This window comes from Molothrus aeneus, chromosome 30 (genome assembly GCF_037042795.1).
Source record: "Molothrus aeneus isolate 106 chromosome 30, BPBGC_Maene_1.0, whole genome shotgun sequence".
Taxonomy (NCBI): domain Eukaryota; kingdom Metazoa; phylum Chordata; class Aves; order Passeriformes; family Icteridae; genus Molothrus; species Molothrus aeneus.
In genome coordinates, this window is record NC_089675.1 from 2,527,332 (window position 1) to 2,548,169 (window position 20,838).

Genomic DNA, 20,838 nt, shown 5'->3' on the forward strand with positions numbered 1-20,838 from the left:
CAGCGGGGCCCGGGCGGGCGCAGGGAGGTGCGGGCGGAAGCGGAAGCGGCGGCGGCGGGGGAAGATGGCGGCGCGGCGGGGCCCGGGGCCGGTGGCGGCGCTGGCGCTGCTGGCGCTGCTCGGCCCGGGGTGGCCCCTCCGCGGGGCCCGGGCCACGCTCAACCTGCAGGAGCTCAGCGAGCTCAAGTACGGCCTCGAGATCCTGGCCGAGCCCGTGCTGGCCGGGCAGGTGCGCCGCGGTACCGGGGCCAACGGCTGGGGGAGGGGGAGGGGGAGGCGGGCGGCGTCCCGGCGGCGCTACCGGGAGCGGCGGACCGGCCATGGGACTGCCGAGGAGCGGGGCACCGGCTGCGGGTCAGGAGGGCCGCCCGCGGGGGGGCTACGGGGACCGGGGGCACCTGTCCGGGGGCGGACCGGGGCGGGGCTCCGGTCTGGGAATGAACCGGGCCCACCGGTCTGGGGCTGTACCGGTCCCGGGGCACCGGTCAGGGGCTGAACCGGGGCCAGGGGAACCGCTCAGAGGATGAACCGGCCCCAAGGCACCGGCCGGGGCGTGAACCGGGCCCGTGCCCCCGGCTGAGCTCCTCACCGGGGCTCGTTCCGGGGCCGGCGGCAGCCGCCGGGCAGTGGAACGCTGCCGGGGGTCCCTGCAGGGGCCGGGAGCGCCCGTTCGGGGCGGGAACGGGGCCGGGGGCACCGGGCCGGGGCCTGGGGGTCCCAGGCAGGGGCGGGCTCGGGGGCGCTGCCGGGGCTGATCCAGGACCGGGGGCACCGGGCAGGGCTCGGGGGGGTCCCGGGCACGGGCAGGGGCTGAGCCCGGCCGGGGCTCAGCGGCTCCAGGGGCTCGGGGGATTCCGGGCAGGGCCGGTCTCGGTGTCCCGGGAAGGGCCCAGGGTTCCGGGCAGGGGACACGGGCCGGGGCTCACCGGCTTCGGGGGCACCGGGTCGGGATCGCGGGCGCTGCCGGGGCTGACTCGGGGCCGGGGGCTCCGGGCCGGGGGGGTCCCGGGCAGGGCCGGGCTCAGGGGCACGGGCTGGGCTCGGGTGAGTCCCGGGCCAGGCTCGGGGCCCCGGGCAAAGTCTGAACCCAGCCGGGCCTCAGAGGCTCCGGGGCCTTGGACGGTCCCGGGCTGGGCTCGAGGGCACCAGGCAGGGCTCGGGGGTCCCGGGGAGGGGGCACGGGCCGGGGCTCAGCGGCTCCGGGGGCTCGGGACGGTCCCGGGCTGGGCTCGGGGTTCCGGGCAGGGCCGGGGCTCATCGGCCCCGGTGTCCCGGGGGATTCCCGGGCCGGGCTCGGGTTCCCGGGCTGGGCTCGGGGTCCCGGGCAGGGTTCAGGGGTTCCCGGGCAGGGTTCAGGGGTTCCCAGGCAGGGCTCAGGGGGTCCCGGGCAGGGTTCAGGGGGGTCCCGGGCAGGGTTCAGGGGGATCCCGGGCAGGGCTCAGGGGGTCCCGGGCAGGGTTCAGGGGGTCCCGGGCAGGGCTCAGGGGGTCCCGGGCTGGGCTCAGGGGGGTCCCGGGCTGGGCTCAGGGGGTCCCGGGCAGGGTTCAGGGGGTCCCGGGCTGGGCTCAGGGGGTCCCGGGCAGGGTTCAGGGGGTCCCGGGCTGGGCTCAGGGGGTCCCGGGCAGGGGCTCAGCCCAGCCGGGGCTCATCGGCCCCGGTATCCCGGGCTGGGTGGGGGGGTCCCGCTCGCTCCGTACCTGTGTTGTGCGGAGCGGCTCCGTGCCTGGGGGGGCCGTGCCCCCCCCGGTGCCGCCGCCAGATGTTCCGGATGTGTGTGGGGTGGGGGGGGGGGGGGGGGGGGGGAGGGGACGCTTGTTTCACTTTCGGGTTCCCCAATCCGGGGGGGTCTCGCTCCGTGGCCGCCGCTGCCCCGGGGGCTCCTCCAGATGATTTGGGGGGCGTCCAGAGGATTTGGGGAGGGTCCAGAGCCCCCCCCGCAGCTGCTGGGGCAGCGCCAGGCCCGTCCTGTCCCCCCCCACCGCCCCCCCGTGTGACAGCGACAGGGACAGGGTGGGGGCTGGGCCGGATGCGGTTTGTCTGGGCTGGGAGAGGGGGGGCAGGGTTGGGGGGGGTCTGTCCCGTCCCATCCGGGGGGGTTTTGGGGTCGCTTGGGGGCACTTTGGGGTCACTGGGGGAGTCTGTGGGGTCACCAGGGGGCTTTGGGGTCACTGGAAGGGGTTTTGGGGTCACTGATTGAGTCTGTGGGGTCTCTCGGGAGCTATGGGGTCCCAGGGGGGCTTTGGGGTCACTGGGGGAGTCTGTGGGGTCACCAGCGGGCTCTGGGGTCACTGGAAGGGGTTTTGGGGTCACTGGGGTCTGCAGGGTCTCTCGGGTGTCTGGGGGGGTCACCAGGGGGCTCTGGGGTCACTGGAAGGGGTTTTGGGGTCACTGAGGGAGTCTGTGGGGTCTCTCTGGGGCTATGGGATCACTGGGGGAGTCTGGAGGAGGCTTTGGGGTCCCAGGGGTCTCTGTGGGGTCCCAGGGGTGTCTGTGGGGTCCTCAGAGGGCTCTTCCCAAGGGGTGCAGAGCCCTGGGGAGTGTTTAGGGGTGCCAGGGGGGCTCTTTAAGGGTGCTGGGAGTGCTCTGGGCTGCCAGGGGGTGCCAGGGGCTCTTTAGGGGTGCCAGGGTGGGCTCTGGGTGGGGGCCCTTTAGGGGTGTCAGGGGGTGTTTGGGGGTGCCAGGGGGGCTCTTTAGGGGTGCCAGGGGCTCTTTAGGGCTGCCAGGGGGGCTGTTTTGGGGTGCCAGGGGCTCTTTATGGGTGTCAGGGGGGCTGTTTAGGGGTGCCAGGGGGGCTGTTTTGGGGTGCCAGGGGTTGTTTGTGGGTGCCAGGGTGGGCTCTGGGGTTCCAGGGGGGCTCTTTAGGGGTGCCAGGGGTTGTTTGGGGGTGCCAGTGGGTGTTTATGGGGGCTCTTTAGGGGTGCCAGGGGCTCTTTAGGGGTGCCACAGTGCCCTGACCCCGTGCCCACAGCGCCAGGACGTGGTGACGGTGGCGTCCCGGTTCAAGCAGCTCTACGAGTGCCACCTGCCCCCCGCGGCCGTGGGACCCCCCCCGGGCCCCCCCCGGGACCCCCGCACCTACAACGGCTCCGGCGTGGCCGAGCTGCTGCGGCCCATGGGCACCGCGCCATGCCTGGTCAAGGTGGGCACCTGAGGGGGCATGGGGGGCACAGCACCCTGCCTGGTCAAGGTGGGCACCTGAGGGGGCACAGGGGGGCACAGCACCGTGCCTGGTCAAGGTGGGCACCAGAGGGGGCACAGGGGGGCACAGCACCGTGCCTGGTCAAGGTGGGCGTGGGGGGACATGGGGGGCATGGGGAGTGATGGGGGCACAGGGCGGCACCACCTCCTGCCTGATCAAAGTGGGCATGGGGGTGCCAGGGGGCACAGGGGGCATGGGGAGTGATGGGGGCACAGGGGGGCACCGCCTCCTGCCTGATCAAGGTGGGCATCAGGAGGGCACAAGGGACACAGGGGGGGTGTCAGGGGGGCACGGCCTCCTGCCTGCTCAAGGCGGGCACTGGGCACCAGGGGGGCACGGGGGGCATGGGAAGGATGGGGGCAAGGATGGGGGCATGGGGGGCACTGTGCCCTGCCTGCTCAAGGTGGGCACGGGGGAGCAAGGGAGGTGCCAGGGGGCACAGGGAGTTCCAAGTGGGCACCACGCCCTTCCTGCTCAAGGTGGGACCAGGGGGCACAGGGTGGGGACATGGGGGGTACCGCACCCTGCCTGCTCAAGGTGGGCATGGGGGGTGCCAGGGGGTATGGGTGGCACGTGGGGCACAGCACCCTGCCTGCTCAAGGTGGGCACAGGGGCATGGAGGGGCATGGGGAGTCATGGGGGGCATGGAGGGCACCACACCCTGCCTGCTCAAGCTGGGCATGGGAGAGCAAGGGGAGTGCCAGGGGGGCACGGGGGGTGCCAGGGGGGCACAGGGGATGCCGGGGGGGGGCACAGGAGGTGCCAGGGGGCACGGGGAGGTGCCAGGGGGGCACTGCCATGCCCCACCCTCAGCCCCTTCCCCTCTCCCCAGACCAAGGACTGGTGGACGTACGAGTTCTGCTACGGGCGACACATCCAGCAGTACCACCTGGAAGGTGACGCTGGGCACAGGGCGGGCACAGGGCGGCCCTGAGGACCCCTCCCCCCCTCAGTCTGTGCCCACTGTGTGCCCACCCCTCCCTCAGAGTCTGAGATCAAGGGCGATGTCCTGGTGCTGGGCTATTACCAGTCTGCCTTCGACTGGGACGACGAGACTGCCAAGGTGGGTGTGCCCCGCCCTGGGCACAGCAGGGCTGTCCCATGCCCACCCCGTGCCCACCCTGTGCCCACCCTGTGCCCACCCACCCCTGCAGGCCTCCAAGCAGCACCAGCTGAGGCGCTACCACAGCCAGAGCTACGTCAACGGCTCCCGCTGCGACCTGACCGGGAGAGCCCGCGAGGCCGAGGTCCGGGTAAGGACGGGGGCACGGGGGGCACAGCACCAGGACTGGGCAAGGTGGGCATGGGGGGCACAGCACCAGGACTGGGCAAGGTGGGCACGGGGGGCACAGCACCAGGACTGGGCAAGGCGGGCATGGGGGGCACAGCACCAGGACTGAGCAAGGGGGGCATGGAGGGCATGGAGGGCACAGCACCAGGACTGAGCAAGGTGGGCATGGAGGGTACAGGGGGGGCACAGCACCAGGACTGGGCAAGGCAGGCATGGGGGGCACAGCACCAGGACTGAGCAAGGGGGGCATGGAGGGCACAGCACCAGGACTGGGCAAGGTGGGCATGGGGGGCACAGGGGGCACAGCACCTTGCATGATCAAGGTGGGCATGGGGGGCACAGGGGGCACAGCACCTTGCATGATCAAGGTGGGCATGGGGGGCACAGGGGGGGGCACAGCACCCTGCATGATCAAGGTGGGCACCGAGGGGTGCCAAGGGGTATGGGGGGCATGGAGGGTTCTAGGGGGGCACTGCCCCATGCCTCATCAAGGTGGGCATGGGGGGGGAATGGGGGGGCACCACATCCTGTCTGATCGAGGTGGGCACTGGGGGCACTGGGGGGGCACTGAGGGGCACCCTGGGCACGGCAGGGCCTCACCCCGGGGCCGTGCCCGCAGTTCCTGTGCGAGGAGGGCACCGGCGATTACATCGCCCGCGTGGACGAGCCGCAGTCGTGCCAGTACGTGCTGACCGTGCACACCACGCGCATCTGCCACCACCCCTTCCTGCGCCCGGCCCCGGGGCTGGCACCGCAGCCCATCCGCTGCCAGCCCGCCCTCTCGCCCGCCCAGTACGTCCAGTACGTGCGTGCCCAAGTCTGTGAGTACCAGGGAGCCCTGGGGGGGTGCTGGGTATGGGGCTGTGAGCTGAGGCTGGCACTGACCCCTGGTGCGGGGCTGGCACTGTCACCCCAGCCTGGCACTGGCCCCTCCATCCTTGGGCTGGCACTGTCACCCCAGCCTGGCACTGGCACTGGCCCCTCCATCCTTGGGCTGGCACTGTCACCCCAGCCTGGCACTGGCACTGGCCCCTCCATCCTAGAGCTGGCACTGTCACCCCAGCCTGGCACTGGCCCCTCCATCCTTGGGCTGGCACTGTCACCCCAGCCTGGCACTGGAGCTGGCCTCTCCATCCTTGGGCTGGCACTGTCACCCCAGCCTGGCACTGGAGCTGGCCTCTCCATCCTTGGGCTGGCACTATCCCTTCCAGTCTACAGCTGGCACTGGCCCCTCCTTCCCAGAACTGGCTCTGTCCCCTCCAGCCTGGCCCTGTCCCTTCCATCCCAGGACTGGCCCCGTCCCTTCCATCCCAAGGCTGGCACTGTCCCTTCCATCCAGGATTGTCACTGTCCTCTCCAGCCTGGCCCTGTCCCATCCGTCCTGGTGCTGTCTCCTCCATCCTGGGACTGGCACTGTCCCCTCCATCCTAGAGCTGGCACTATCCCCTCCAGTCTGGGGCTGGCACTGTCCTTTTCAGCCTGAGACTGGCACTGTCCCCTCCATCACTGGGCTGGCACTGTCACCTTCCTGACCCTGTCCCCTGGGGCTGGCACTGGGACTGGCACTGTTCCCTCTGTGCCAGGGCTGGCCGTGTCCCCTCGGATACAGGACTGCCATGGTCCCCTGCAGCGTGGAGCTGGGGCTGTCCCCCAGCCGTGCTGTCCCTGTGTCCCCAGCTGTCCCTGTGTCCCCAGCCGTGCTGTCCCTGTGTCCCCAGCCATGCTGTCCCTGTCCCCAGCTGTCCCTGTGTCCCCAGCCGTGCTGTCCCTGTCCCTGTGTCCCCAGCCATGCTGTCCCTGTCCCCAGCTGTCCCTGTGTCCCCAGCCGTGCTGTCCCTGTCCCCAGCTGTCCCTGTGTCCCCAGCTGACACCAAGAGGAAGGTGGAGGAGATCTCGGAGGAGCTGCGCACGTTGGACACGCGGCTCTGGAGTGACAGGGACAGCTCTGAGCCGCCCTCGCAGAGCCCCAGGGGCACCCAGGAGGGTATGGCCCTGTCCCCTCCTCGCTGTCACAGCGCTGCCACTGTCCCCTCTCCCTCTGGGACCCCCCCAGTGGCAGCTGTGTCCCCCCTGTGGCAGCTGTGTCCCCCCTGTCCCAGGGAACCAGCCAGAGCCAGCCCAGGATGTGACAGCTGGGGAGCAGGAGGTGACAGCCACAGCCAGTGCCCAGCGGGACAGCACCAGGGTGAGTCCCAGTGGCCCTGGGGACATTCTGGGGTCACTTTGGGGGGGTTTGAGTCCTGTTCCATCCCCTGTGTCCTCCCTGCAGGAGCCGTCCCCGAGGGCAGCTGGCGGTCGGGCAGCCGGTGAGTCCTGGGTGTCGTCCCCGTGCCACCTCCATGCCCACTCTGTGTTCCCTGTGCCACCTCCGTGCCCACTCTGTGTTCCCTGTGCCACCTCCGTGCCCACCCTGTGCTACCTCCGTGCTACCTCCGTGCCCACCCTGTGTCCCCCATGTTCCCCATGCCACCTCCATGCCCACCCCATGTCCCCCATGTCACCTTCACCCTGTGTCCCCCATGCCCCCCCTGTGTCCCCCATGTCACCCCCATGCCCACTCTGTGTCCCTCATGCCCCCATGTCACCTCCACCCTGTGTCCTCCATGTCACCCCCATGTCACCTCCATGCCCACCCCATGTCTCCCATGTCACTCCCATGCCCCCTGTGTCTCCCATGTCACCTTGGTGCCCACCCTGCATCCCCCATGCCCCCATGTCACCTCCACCCTGTGTCCCCCATGTCACCCCCATGCCCCCTGTGTCCCCCATGTCACCTCTATGCCCACCCCGTGTCCCCCATGTCACCCCCATGCCCACCCCGTGTCCCCCATGTCACCTCTATGCCCACCCCGTGTCCCCCATGTCACCCCCATGCCCACCCCGTGTCCCCCATGTCACCTCTATGCCCACCCCGTGTCCCCCATGTCACCCCCATGCCCCCTGTGTCCCCCATGTCACCTCTATGCCCACCCCGTGTCCCCCATGTCACCCCCATGCCCACCCCGTGTCCCCCATGTCACCTCCACCCTGTGTCCCCCATGTTCCCCATGTCACCCCCATGCCCACGCTGTGTCCCTATGCCCTCATGCCACCTCCATGCTCACCCTGTCTCTCCCATGTCACCTCCATGCTCACCCCGTGTCCCCCATGTCACCCCCCTGTGCCCCCCGTGCCCCCCTGGCACTGCCACCCCCCTGCAGACCCACGCAAGATCCACTTCAAGGTGATCCGGAGCCCCGGGGACCTGCTGCAGTTCATCGAGGAGCTCAAGGAGACCACCAGGAAGGTGGGCACCCCCCCATGCCCCCCCTCGGGCCCCCCCGTGCCTCAGTTTCCCCCTGAGCCCCCTCCCACTGCCTCAGGCCAAGGAGAAGGCGAGCGAGGAGGAGGAGGAGGAGGAGGAAGCAGCCAAAGCTGCCCCAGCCCCACCTGGCCCTGCAGAGCCCCCCAGCCCCGAAGCCCTGCCTGGCCCCGAGGCCCCTCCCACGGGGGAGGAGGAGGAGGAGGATGAGGATGAAGATGAGGAGGAGGAGGAGGAGGCAGGGCCGCTGCTGGCGGGGCTGGAGCTGCTGCCACGGGAGCAGGTGGCGAGGCTGAAGGAGGAGGTGAAGAACCAGATGGAGCAGGAGTTCGACAGCATCATCAGTGAGGTGGGGACCCCCTGGGACCCCCATTGGCTGGGCTGGGACCCCCAGAGGGGCTGGGACCCCCATTGGGGACCCCCTGGCTGAGCTGGGATCCCCTGAGGGACACTGGGATCCCCCTGACCATACTGGGACCCCCCTGGGGACACTGGGACCCCCACAGGGGCACTGGGACCCCCTGGCTGTGCTAGGGACCCCTTGGGAGGGTTGGGACTCCCCTGGCTGGGCTGGGGACCCTGTGGGATGGCCAGGGCTGCCCCGCAGAGGTGGGGACAGCCTGGGGACTCCTTTCTGGCCCCGCTGCTCGGGTCCGTGCTGGCCAGGCTGGCAAACCCGCCCCGAACCTGCCCCAAACCCGGCCTGAACCTGCCCCGAGCCCGGCCCGAACCCGCCCCGAACCTTCCCCGAACCCGCCCCGAGCCCGGCCCGAACCCGCCCCGAACTCGGCCCGAACCCGCCCCGAACTCGGCCCGAACCCGCCCCGAACTCGGCCCGAGCCCGGCCCAAACCCGCCCCGAACCCGGCCCGAACCTACCCCGAACCCGCCCCGAACTTGGCCCGAACCTGCCCGAACCCGGCCCGAACCTGCCCGAACCCGGCCCGAACCTACCCCGAACCCGCCCCGAACCTGCCCGAGCCCGGCCCGACCCCTCCCGGTGCAGGTGGAGGAGGAGCTGGAGACCGAGGGGCTCAAGGGCGAGTTCGACCGGAGCCGCGCCACGCGGACCCTGGCGAGCACCCTGAGCCGCCTGATGGAGCGGCTGGACAGGGCCGAGCCCCGCCGCGACCCCCCCGAGCCCCGGCGCGACCCCTCCGGGGGCCGCAGAGAGGAGGAGGAGGAGGAGGAAGAGGAAGAGGAGGAGGAAGGAGCCGCGAGGAAGGGCAGCAGCCCCCGGGTGCCCAAGGACGGGCGGGTGCGGGTGCGGATGGGCAGGGTCGGGAGCCGGGCCGCCCCTCAGGAGCGGGAGCCCCCCCGGGGCAAGCAGGAGCCCCCCCGGGAGGATCGGGAGCCCCCCCGGGAGAAGCAGAGCCCCCCGCAGGTGGAGAACGAGGTGCGGGAGCTGCTGGCCAAGGAGGGGCTGCGCGCTGAAGGTATGAGGGGGGGTCCTGAGGGGATGGGGAGAGCGCCCCCCGCCCCAAATCAACCCCCCCCGGGCCCCCTCCGCAGGGAAAATCGAGATCAAGATCGTGACGGCGTCGTCGGGGGGCGAGGAGGAGGAGGGGGCGCAGTGGCTGTCGGAGGAGGATTCGCGGAGCCTGAAGGAGATTTTCCTCAGCATCCTGGTGAGGGGGCGGGGGGGGGATGCGAGGGGATGGGGAGCGGCTCCCAGGGGAGGGGGAGGGGCTCCGAGGGGATAGGGAGGGGCTCCGAGGGAGGGGGGCACAGCTGAGGCTCGGCCGGAGGAGAATTTGTGGTGTTGGGGGAAACTGAGGCACGGCAGGGCTGGGGAGTGTGGGGGGGCTGAGAGATGGGGGGAAACTGAGGCACGGGGGGGGACACACTGGGGAGGAGAGGATGGGGGCAGGACACAGGCGGGGAGGATGAGGAGGGAAAAGTGGGGACGGGGGGCAGTGAGGTCAGGGGGGGCACCGAGGTGAGAGGGCACAAAGGTGAAGGGGGGGCACAGAGGTCAGGTGGGCACTGAGGGGAGGGGGTACAGAGGCCGGGGTGGGGGGGTACTGAGGTCAGGTGGGCACTGAGATCAGGGTGGGCACTGAGGTGGGGTGGGCGCTGAGATCAGGTGGGCACTGATTTCCCCCCCAGGTGCAGGGCACAGAGGTAAAGGGGGGGGACAGATGTCAGGTGGGCACTGAGATCAGGTGGGCACAGATGTCAGGTGGGCACTGAGATCAGGTGGGCACCGATTTCCCCCTCCGCAGGTGCAGGGCACAGATCTCAGGTAGGCACAGCTCTCAGGTGGGCACTGATGTCAGGTGGGCACAGATGTCAGGGTGGGCACAGCTCTCAGGTGGGCACAGCTCTCAGGTGGGCACTGATGTCAGGTGGGCACTGATCTCAGGGTGGGCACAGATGTCAGGGTGGGCACAGCTCTCAGGTGGGCACTGAGATCAGGTGGGCACAGCTCTCAGGTGGGCACCGATTTCCCCTGGGCAGGTGCAGGGCACGGAGGAGGCGCAGAAGGAGCGGCGGCGGCTGCAGGCCCTGCAGGACAATTACAGCTTCGTCTGGGGGGGCCGCCAGGAGCCCCCCCCGCCCGCCGACTCCGAGGACCAAGACTTCTGACACCCCAAATCTGAGCCCTTAAATCCTGAACGGCCCCCCCAGAATTGTGGCTTCATCCCTGCCCTGCCCTGGCACCGGGCACGGGGCACCCCGAGGACCCCGGGGCCCCCCCCAGGAGGGAAGAGGTCACTTTGCCCCCCCCCCTCAGAACTTGCCCTGTTTGGGGACATCACTGTGCCCCCCCCAGGGGACCCTGCCCTGCTGGGGGACATCACTGTGCCCCCCCCCAGGGGACCTCGCCCCGTCACCGGGTGCATTTGTGACACGGATGAACTGGGGGGGGGGGGAGGAATGGCCGTGATTTTTTGGGGGGGGGGGTGTATTTGGGCGGGGGGGGGGTCCTGGAGCCGTCGGTGCCGCCCCCGGCCCGGGGGGGTCTCTCTCTCATAATGAGATGTCGCGTTCGCCCCCCCCCTTTTATCAATAAACCGAGGTCGCCCCGGGGCTGTGTCTGTGTCCCCCCCCCCCACACGTCCCGGGGTCTCCGCTCCTCCGCCCCCCGCCCAAAATTGCGGGAGGGGCGGGGCCGTGGGCGCGGCAGCCAATCAGAATTAGGGCGGGGCCAGGGGCTCCCCGGCCTCGGCCAATGGGAGCGCGGGGAACGCGGAGCGACCGGGACCGCCCCAGCCCTTGGGGACAGCGGTGCCACCGGGGTCCCGAAGAGACCGGGGCCGCCCCAGCCCTTGGGGACAGCGGTGCCACCGGGACCGCCAGAGCCCTCGGCGCTACCCGGACGGACCGGGACCACCGGGGCCGCCCCAGCCCTCGGGGACAGCGGCGTCCCCAGCACCGCCGGAACTCCCAGGAGCCCCCGAGTCCCCGGACCCGCCGGTAGCCCCGGGACCCAGCCGGGCCCCCAAACCAACCCGGACCCAGGAACCGACAGAGACCGTGGGACCCCCGGGCTGGGCCGGGACCCCCGACTCGCGGCACCAGGTGAGGCCACAGCCGGCGCCCCCCCGTTCCACAGCTGCCCCCGTCCCCCCCCGCCTCGCCCCCACTGTCCCCCCTCAACTGAAAACAGAGATTCAGTGTCACCCCCCCCGTGCCCCCCTGGATTTGGGGTGCGGGGCGCGGGGTGGTGCCGTTACCGTCCCGTGGGTGTCACCCTGCCCGTGGGTGTCACCCCCCCTGTCCCTTCCGTGGCTCCTGTGCCCTGTCCCCCCCTCCCACGGGCTCCACCCGGGGCTGCCCCACCGGGCAGATGAAGTTGCAGCGCTGGGGTGTGACAGGGGCGTCCCCACTGACCCCCAGACCCACAAGCCAGGTGTCCCTACGCTGACAGGGGGTCCCCACTGACCCCCCCAGTTGTCCCCACGCTGACAGGGGGTCCCCATGACCCCCCCCAGGTGTCCCCATGCTGCTCCTGGGCCTGCAGAGCCCCCGCCTGTCCTTCCACGGGGGTGTCCTGGTGGGCTTCATCACCACTTTCCTCCTCCTCCGCGGCCTCCTGCTGCCCCAGCCGGTGCCCGCCCCCAGCCGGGACCCCCGGGTGCCCGATGGCCCCCCCGGGACCCCCCCGTCCCCCGCGCTCTACGGCGTGGCCCCCTCGGACGCTGCAGGTGGGCGCTGCTGCCAGGGGCGGGTGGCACCGGGAAGGGACACGGGGGGCGGATGGGGCTGGCAGGGGGACATGGGGGGGCCTCAGCCCCTCTGCTCCGCGGGTTGGGGACGGTGACAATGCCCTGAGAGTGGCAGCTGAAGGATGGGGGCAGAGCTGAGGCTCGGCCGGAGGGGAATGGATGGTGTTGGGGGAAAGCAGGGACACGGCTGAGGTGGGGGAAACTGAGGCACGGCAGGGCTGGGGAGTGTGGGGGGGCTGAGAGATGGGGGAAACTGAGGCACGGGGGGACACACTGGGGTGCAGAGGGGGAGGCAGGACACAGGCGGGAGGGGTCTGAGGAGGGAAAATTGGGGTACGGGGGGGCAGTGAGGTGAGAGGGGCACAGAGGGAAGGGAGCATTGAGGGGATGAGGGGCACTGAGGTGAGGGGGGGCGCTGCAGGTGGGGACGGGGGGGTCTCTGGTGGGATGGGGCTGGCAGGAGGACGCGGGGGGACCTCACCCCCTCTGCTCCGCGGGTTGGGGACGGTGCCCACGCCCCGACAGCGCCGGCGCGGGGACATCGCGGTCTCCGCTGCGCGGTCCCGCAGGCGAGAACGCGGCGGTGGCGCGGGGGCTGTTCCGGCGGGTGCGGGTGCTGTGCTGGGTGATGACAGCGCCCCAAAACCTGGAGAGCAAAGCCCGGCACGTGCGGGACACCTGGGCGCGACACTGCAACGTGGCGCTGTTCGTCAGCTCCGAGCCCGCCCCGCACTTCCCCGCGCTGGGGCTGGGGGTGCCCGAGGGCCGGGGGCAGCTCTACCGTAAAACCGTGCGGGCGCTGCTGTTCGTGCACCGGCACCTCCGCGCCAGCGCCGAGTGGTTCCTCAAGGCCGACGACGACACCTTCGTGCTGCTGGACAACCTGCGCTGGCTGCTGGCCGCGCACCCGCCCCGGCGGCCGCTCTACCTCGGCAAACCCTTCCGCCCCTTCGCCCTCCAGGGCTTCGTGAGCGGCGGGGCCGGGTACGCGCTCAGCCGGGGGGCCCTGACCCGCCTGGCCCCCGCCCTGGCCCGCGGCACCTGCGGCCACAGCGGCCCCGAGGAGGACGTGGCGCTGGGCCAGTGCCTGGAGCGGCTCGGGGTGGCCGTGGGGGACTCGCGGTACACGCGGGGACGGGAGACCTTCCACCCCTTCCCGCCCGAGATCCACCTCACGCACCGCTTCGCCCGCGGCTTCTGGTACCGCCGCTACTGCTGGTACCCCGTGGTGGAGGTGGGTCACAGCCCGGCCGGGGTCACTGTCACACACCCTGGGCAGCTGGGGGGGGTGGCTGTGCCCCCCAAGCACGGCCAGAACCCCCCGTGTGTGCCCTCAGCAGCCGCTGTCTCCCTGAGAGTGGCACAGCTCTCCTCGGGTGGCATCTTCGCCCACCGTGCCCGGCTGGCACACAGCCACAGACCCCTTGTGTGGCTCTGCTGTCCCCACCGTGCGTGGCCACCACCCCCCGCATGTCCCTGGCCACCTCCCGTGGCCGTGACACCCTCGAGGTGCAGCCAGAGCCACCCCCGTGCCCGGCTGCCAACATGGGGGGGCCGTGGCATCACCCCCCAATTCCCTGCCGGGTCCCCGGCCATGCCAGGATGTCCCTGCACTGTGTGGCTGTGTGTGACCAGCGTGTCCCCCACATGTGACCAGCATGTCCCCCACGTGTGACCAACGTGTCCCCCCTCACACATGGCCACAGGTCCCCCACCTGTGACCCCGGTGGCCTTGGTGTTCCCTGCCCATCCATGATCCTCCTGCCATGGCAATGGCCCCCAGCGTGTCCCTGGCCACCTCCCATGGCCGTGACACCCTCGAGGTGCAGCCAGAGCCACCTCTGTGCCCGGCTGGCATTTCTTGCCAGGGGGGCCATGGGGGGGCCGTGGCATCGCCCCCCAAATCGCTGCCAGGTCCCCGGCCATGCCAGGATGTCCCTGCACTGTGTGGCTGTGTGTGACCAGCGTGTCCCCCATGTGTGACCAGCGTGTCCCCCACATGTGGCCACCGTGTCTCCCCTCACACATGGCCAGCTTGTCCCCCCAGTGTGACCCTGGTGGCCACGGTGTTCCCTGCCCATCCATGATCGTCCTGCCATGGCCATGGCCCCCAGCGTGTCCCCCCACCCCCGTGGGGCCCAACCTCCATCGGCGGTGTCCCCTCTGTCATCAGTGTCCCCTCCATGCTCCTGTGTCCCCTCCATGCTCCTGTGGCCCCTGTGCTGGCGCTGCCCCCCCCGCTCAGTTCTGCTGACCAGAACAGCCCCCAGCGCCCCTTCCCCACCCTGCCCCGTGCCATCAAGGTGGGTTGTTGCCGTTACGGTGTGGCGACCTGGTTCGGGAGGTCCGGCACGGTGACCCAAGGCCCAGGGTCCAATGCTACATACACCAATGTGGTGGACAGCAAATGGCGTTTATTGAGGGGTCTCAGGGGTATTTATGGACTGGGCAGTCTGTGTCACTTCCCTCTGCTCATGTCCAGCAGGGTGTGGCCAGGTACGGAGCAAAGGTCAGACTGTAGGGTGAGGGGGGCCTTCTTATCTACCCGTACAGCCCGAGATCTTCCGCACGCAGATCCCTAGCTCTCCACATTTCCCCCCCCTTCATGGATTAGTAAAAATCTTATAAAGTTATAAAATGTAAAGGTTACAAAATTTCATGGGTTAGTAGAATTAGTGTAAAATTGTAAGTTTGTTAGTAAGTGGCGCGCCTTAAAGTAATTGTCGGCGCTCGGGAAACAAAATGTTAGCCGTTTCCAAACGCCTTTTAACAAATTGCACCAGTTTGTTTAATATGCAAGGCCCGAAGATTAGGGTTAGTAAGATTATAGTGACTGGGCCTATTAGGGTAGAAATCAGGGTGGTGAGCCATGGAGACCGGTTGAACCACGACTCGAACCAGCCCTGTTGAGCTTCTCTATCTGCTTTCCTTAGGTTTAGCCGATTTCTCAGTTCGGCCATGGAGTCTCGGACGACTCCGGTGTGGTCTGCATAAAAGCAGCATTCCTCTTTCAAGGCAGCACACAGGCCCCCTTGCTGCATGAATAAGAGGTCCAGTCCTCTCCTGTTTTGGAGGACAACCTCTGAGAGTGAGGAAAGGGATTTTTCCAGGGAAGAGATGGATTTCTCGATCCTTTGCAAGTCCTCATCAACTGTCATCTGCAGTTGTGCCAGTCCCTGATGTTGTGTTGCAAGGGCCGAAATGCCTGTGGCAGGGCCGGTATCTCCTAAACCGAGGAGCATTGTGATGGTGACGCCTGTTATCACCTCTCGTTTGTAGAGCCGGTTGGGTTCCTCGAACAAGCGGTACACCTCTTCTTCTTGGCGATACAGGACTCTGGGGACAATTAGAACTTGGACACAAAAGTCAGTAGAATGGTCGAATTTGTCAAGGAGTACACATGGGCTTACCCCGGATCCGTGACAGACCCACATTCCCGATGCAGCTGGGATCACCCACTGGAACTTCCCTCCCTTAAGTTTGACGAATTCCTTGCAGACGTTGCCCATCTGCTTTGCCAAGGTTGCATTGCCAAAGGATTTGCCCTGGCCCGTAACCTGACTTAGGGTGATACCTCTCCGGGGGGTGTCCCATCTGCATTGGCGTGGATTGTTTGACTTAGAGAAGATGAATGGGAGATCGAAGGCAACACCTTCGTAAAAAGGGGGTTGTGCATCATAGCATAACCAGCATGATTCTGTGAAGTTCGGGTTGGATTGGTTTAACGATAAGAAGGTAGCATTTAACATGCTTAAGAATGGACTGGAGAGGGTTGGTTTGGTTAAGAGATCGGATGGGGAGGCTAGTTTCGACCTCTGTGTTTCGCGGCTAGAACTACCGTTAGCTGCGATCTCTTCCCTGGGTCTACTTACTACTAGAACCGGATTGGGTCCGACTGATTGGGATACTGAAGCTGGGAGTCTGATAATTTGTATGTTCGCCCAGATGCTGCGGTTAGGGAGATGAGCATACGCTGTCCACACTTTACCTGTGGCCCAGGCATCATGGGTCGGCTGCAGGATTGTCATTATATAACCTGTGCAAGTGTGCTTTTTCAAGCCTCCGGGCATAAGCGCATACCCATCCATGTCATATTTTGGTTCAATACAGCCGTGTGGAGTGTACTTAATTTGCAGGAACTTATCCGGCTGTTGAGGCGTCCATCTATTGCTTATCACAATAGTTTCACACCCCCAATATCCACAATATCCATGCCCTGGGAAATTACAATAACTTTTTCCTGGGTTGGAAGCAGGGCACCAGTACATCCCAAATACTGTTGTCTCCTGAAATCTGGGGTGCCCTGTATGCATGGGAAAAATGTCTTTTAACCTGAACTCGAAAGATGGGATGTCGGCTGTAACAATTTCTTTGATGACCCCCTCACCTGAGAGATGGCGTAGAACCCACCTGAATGGCTGGTGAGGGTAATGTTTTGTGTCTGCTTGTCCTCCGCCTACTAACCCTAGAAACAAGATTCATTCGAGGCGTTGACAAGGGCCACTGTTCGACCCACACTGGGTCGGCTGATTTCCAAGTCAGCTTGATGGGCAATGGCGGGTACGCGACAGTGGCCCTTAGAATAAATTTGTCACCCTAACATCCAGCAGGGCTAGGGCATCCCTCCCTAGCAAGGGTGGGCAGTCCGACATCACATATGCAGTGAGGGTGATAGTTCTTCCCGGTCCTCTCTCGGTGCAGAGGGTTATTGCCACTGGTTGGGTGCTCTTGTGGGCTCGGGACAGCCCTCCAACTCCGCCCACCATGGGGGCTACTTCTAGCTTCCATGGTCGAGGCCAATGTATGTCTGGGATGACGGTGACATCTGACCCTGTGTCCACCCAAAAGGGAAGGCAGATGGCCGAGTCATCGGAGCTGTTGTGGAGACGACACACTGCCCACACGATCAGTGGGTGTTTCCCCACCTTCGCGGCGAAGGCCACCCATGGGTCCCGTTCCCATGCTTTCATGGCCAAAGCCACCCAGGGGCCTCGGCCCCAGGGAGCTGTTCTTGGTATTCCTGAGGTGCAGATGGGTTTGATTGAGCCATTGGCTGGGCGACAAAGTTGGTCATTCCCTGAGGGGGTGGAGGTGGTGGGCATGAAAGCCCTGTGCCCCATTGGGGGTTGCTGTAGCTGGGCCGCTGCATGTTCCAGGTGGGAGGAGGCTGGATACGGCCCGGCTGCCCCCTCCCTCTCCCGTTTCCCTGATGCCTGGATCTGCATTCCCTAGCTAAATGCCCTTTCTTTCCACATGCCCAGCATGGTCCCCTAGGTCTCCCCTGGTGTGGTGGAGCAGCTGCTGGTGGGCGCCCTGACTGGGGGCAGTTTGTTGCCAGGTGCCCAGCTTGGCCACACTTAAAGCATGCCATGACACTCGTTATTGCAATGTGAACTGCTGCTTGAATGAGAGCTAGGTGTTCTTCCTTTGCAACGTGTCTGATCATGGCAGCTAGATTAGACCCTTGCGGCAGTGATCTTAAAATGTCCTTGGTGGCTGAGTTGCATTGCTGGCGTAGGCACTCTGCCAGCACAGGACCCTTTGCCTCTGAGGGTAATGTTGAGGAGTCCAAGGCAGCCTGTAAACGATCCACAAACTGAGTGAAGCTTTCACTCTCACTCTGCTTTATTGTGGTCCAAGGCGACGGTTTGGCTATTACTTTGGAAGCAACACGGATGGCTTCTCGGGCAGCACGGGTTGTTGTCATAACCTCATGTGCCCGCAAGCCCTCAGCCTGTGCCTGAGGGGTGATCATTGTAGGGTCTGTGCCCATTAGCCTCTGTATGCTGGAGCCGTGCAGTGGATGGTCTGCCCCTGTTACCAGGGCCAGCTGCTTAATACAGTTATCCTCCCATTCCTGCTTAAAAACGATCATCCCTGCCCCATCAAAAATCATTCTGCAAGTCTGCTTAATATCAAAAGGTAACATGTCATCCCCTCCAAAAACGCTGTCAATGAGTGTGGAAACCATGGCAGAATTAATTCCCCTATCTGCAATTGCTTTAATAATTGCCTGCACGTCTTTCGGGTTTACCGGGGAATAGGTCCTTTGATTCCCGCCGGCTCCCCCCACCCGAACCACCAGTTTCGCCGACGGAATCCATTCAGCACACGCTATTTTTATTCTCCGCCAGTCTGTAAGCGGAGTTCGATCTTTCTCCGATATCCCCTTCACCCCTGCAGGAGTGCTGTGGCTAGTGACCTTGTATGCCGCTGCTCTCCTTCCGTTAAAACCCGAATCTGAGTCGGAACTCCCCGATCCCCTCTCGAGCTCGGAGCTCGAGTCCGAGTCGGAAGTCGACTGCCCGGATGTTTCCGGGCTGCTCTGCCTTTTTCTCGGGCTCCAACCCCACCCCTTCTTGCGGGGGTCGGGCCGTTCCCTCCCCCTGGGGTCCCCCCGCCTCCTACTGGGGGAGGTCCTTGCCCCATAAGGACCTAAAGTGAACTGAGCGCTCTGATTGGCCTTACGCTCCTCCGCGGGGGCCGCCCCGTCCCCCCGCTCGCCCGCGCATGCGTTGTTAAGCAGGCTGACTGCATTTCCGTCCCCTGTGTTTCCCTTTCCGCCCTGAACACGCGGTTCGGCGCCATTTTCAAACGCATACGGAGGGGGTGCGCTTTTATCCACCCCTTCGGGGTCCGGCGATTTCGCCGCCTCCAGCGCTTCCTCCGTTAACCCCCGCCAAAACACCCACGCGTGTTCCCCCCCCTCTGATGGTAAGGCGGTCTGCTCGGGGGAATCCGGCGTTCGCGGTTCCGCGGTGCCGGTCTGATCGAAGCCCTCCGCGGTCTGCGTTGCCGCGCCCACCCCCAACTGCGGCGTGGCTAATAAGCAAACCTGCGCGGCTTTCCAGGTCTCCTGCTCTTCTCTAGTTTTCTGCAGAGCCTGCACGACTCGGCCCCATGACTTTAGAGCTTTCCCTGAGCCTGAGGACATAGTTTCCTCAGCTAAAATCTTTGTACAAGTATCCCATATCTCCGAATGGAGAATATCCACCGGGCTGTCTATCGCCCCCAGCTTACTAAGTCTCGGTATAGCAAGACATAAATCTTTTAGCTTGCAATCAATCCCCCATTGAGCATGCATTTGAGTTACGACCTTCGCTATGGCTTCCATGGTCCACGCTGGTCCGGGGGCGTCCCCCCCGCTGCACTAGGCCTGCTGTGCAGCCGCCGGGCCCCTGTCCAGGCAAAATCCCGAACTCCGGGCGCTGCAATTTCCCGGGTTTTGGCACCAGTTGTTGCCGTTACGGTGTGGCGACCTGGTTCGGAGGGGTCCGGCACGGTGACCCAAGGCCCAGGGTCACTCGGTCCAATGCTACATACACCAATGTGGTGGACAGCAAATGGCGTTTATTGAGGGGTCTCAGGGGTATTTATGGACTGGGCAGTCTGTGTCACTTCCCTCTGCTCATGTCCGGCCGGGTGTGGCCGGGTACGGAGCAAAGGTCAGACTGCAGGGTGAGGGGGGCCTTCTTATCTACCCGTACAGCCCGAGATCTTCCGCACGCAGATCCCTAGCTCTCCACACCTATCCATGATCCTCCTGCCATGGCCATGGCCCCCAGCGTGTCCCCCCACCCCCGTGGGGCCCAACCTCCATCGGCGGTGTCCCCTCTGTCATCAGTGTCCCCTCCATGCTCCTGTGTCCCCTCTGTGCTCCTGTGGCCCCTGTGTCCCCTCCGTGCTCCTGTGGCCCCTGTGCTGGCGCTGCCCCCCCCCCGCTCAGTTCTGCTGACCAGAACAGCCCCCAGCGCCCCTTCTCCACCCTGCCCCGTGCCACCAAGGTGGGTGGGGGGCTCTGGGTGCCCGGTGCCACCCCCAGACCCCCCCTGTGTCCCCCCCAAGGCCCGCAGTGCTGCTCGGACCTGGCCGTGTCCTTCCACTACGTGTCCGGGGAGGAGATGTACGAGCTGGAATACCTGAGCCAGCGGCTGCGCCCCTACGGCTACAGACCCCGCTACCGACCCCTCCTGAGCCCCCCCGCGACCCCCGACACCACCGGGACCCCCGCGACTCCCAACGCCACCCGGAGCCACCCAGCCCCCAAAGCCCCCGAGCCCTGCCCGTCCCCTTCCCGGACCCCCCCGGGGTGAAGGTGGCCCCAAATTTGGGGGTTCCCCCCCTCCCCATGGCCCCATTCCTGCCCCGGGACCCCAAATGCCCCGAGCCCCACCCCGTGTCCTGCGCCCACCCCAGTCCCCCTTCCCCGGCGAACCCGCGTGGCCCTAACGAGGCCCTAATTAGCGGCTGTTAATGAGCTTTGAGGGGATTGGGTGGCCCCGAGCCGGGGGTGCCGGGAGCGGGGACACCGCGGGACGGGGCCTGGGGGATTTGGGGGCACCGGGGAGGGTCCGGAGGTGCCTGAGCAGGACACGGAGCTGGGGGGGGGGGGGGCAAGGGTCCCATGGGGGGGGGTTTCGGTGATGGGACCCCCACAGGACCCCAAAGTGGGGGGGGGGACAGTGCCAGGCCCCTCTGTGGGCACCGTCCCCCCCTGTCCCCCCCTGTCCCCTCCCGTCGCGGTCCCACCTCTGCGGCTGAGGTGGCCGTGCCACCCCTCAGGGTGTCCCTCCATGGTGACAGTGACCCCCCCCAAGTCCGTGTTGTCCCCGTGATCCCCCCGTGTTGTCCCCCACGGACTCCCCGGGTCCCTGAACCCCCCCTGGGTCCCTGGACCCCCCCCAGCTCCTGGGGGCGGCCAGAGGGTGAATTTGGGGGGGTTCGGGAGAGGGGACGGTGCCCCCCGAGCTGGGGGTGAAGGAGGCTCCGTGTTTGGGGGAGCCGCCCCTCATTCCTGCCCTGGGGACCCCAAATACCCTGAGATTTCCCCCCCCCCATCTCCCGCGCCCCCCAGGCACACCCTCGTGGCCCTAATT

The 20,838-nt window shown here is 66.8% G+C and overlaps 1 protein-coding gene and 1 pseudogene across 2 annotated transcripts; both read left to right on the forward strand.

Moving 5' to 3' along the window:
* The first annotated feature begins 63 nt into the window (after positions 1-63).
* Positions 64-10,685, forward strand: OS9 (OS9 endoplasmic reticulum lectin). Of its 2 annotated transcripts, none has more exons than XM_066567591.1 (14): positions 64-229; positions 2,969-3,139; positions 4,032-4,095; positions 4,186-4,262; positions 4,354-4,452; positions 5,110-5,311; positions 6,337-6,474; positions 6,590-6,675; positions 6,760-6,796; positions 7,691-7,776; positions 7,853-8,140; positions 8,797-9,226; positions 9,303-9,418; positions 10,251-10,685. In XM_066567591.1, the coding sequence occupies exons 1-14, from the start codon at positions 65-67 to the stop codon at positions 10,377-10,379; spliced, it is 2,088 nt and encodes a 695-aa protein (XP_066423688.1). In that variant the 5' UTR covers position 64; the 3' UTR covers positions 10,380-10,685. The 2 variants fall into 2 exon arrangements, with proteins under 2 accessions (XP_066423688.1, XP_066423689.1); XM_066567592.1 differs by having other exon boundaries at positions 6,355-6,474.
* On the forward strand, positions 10,648-20,055 carry LOC136567823 (glycoprotein-N-acetylgalactosamine 3-beta-galactosyltransferase 1-B-like; annotated as a pseudogene).
* The last annotated feature ends 783 nt before the right edge of the window (positions 20,056-20,838 follow it).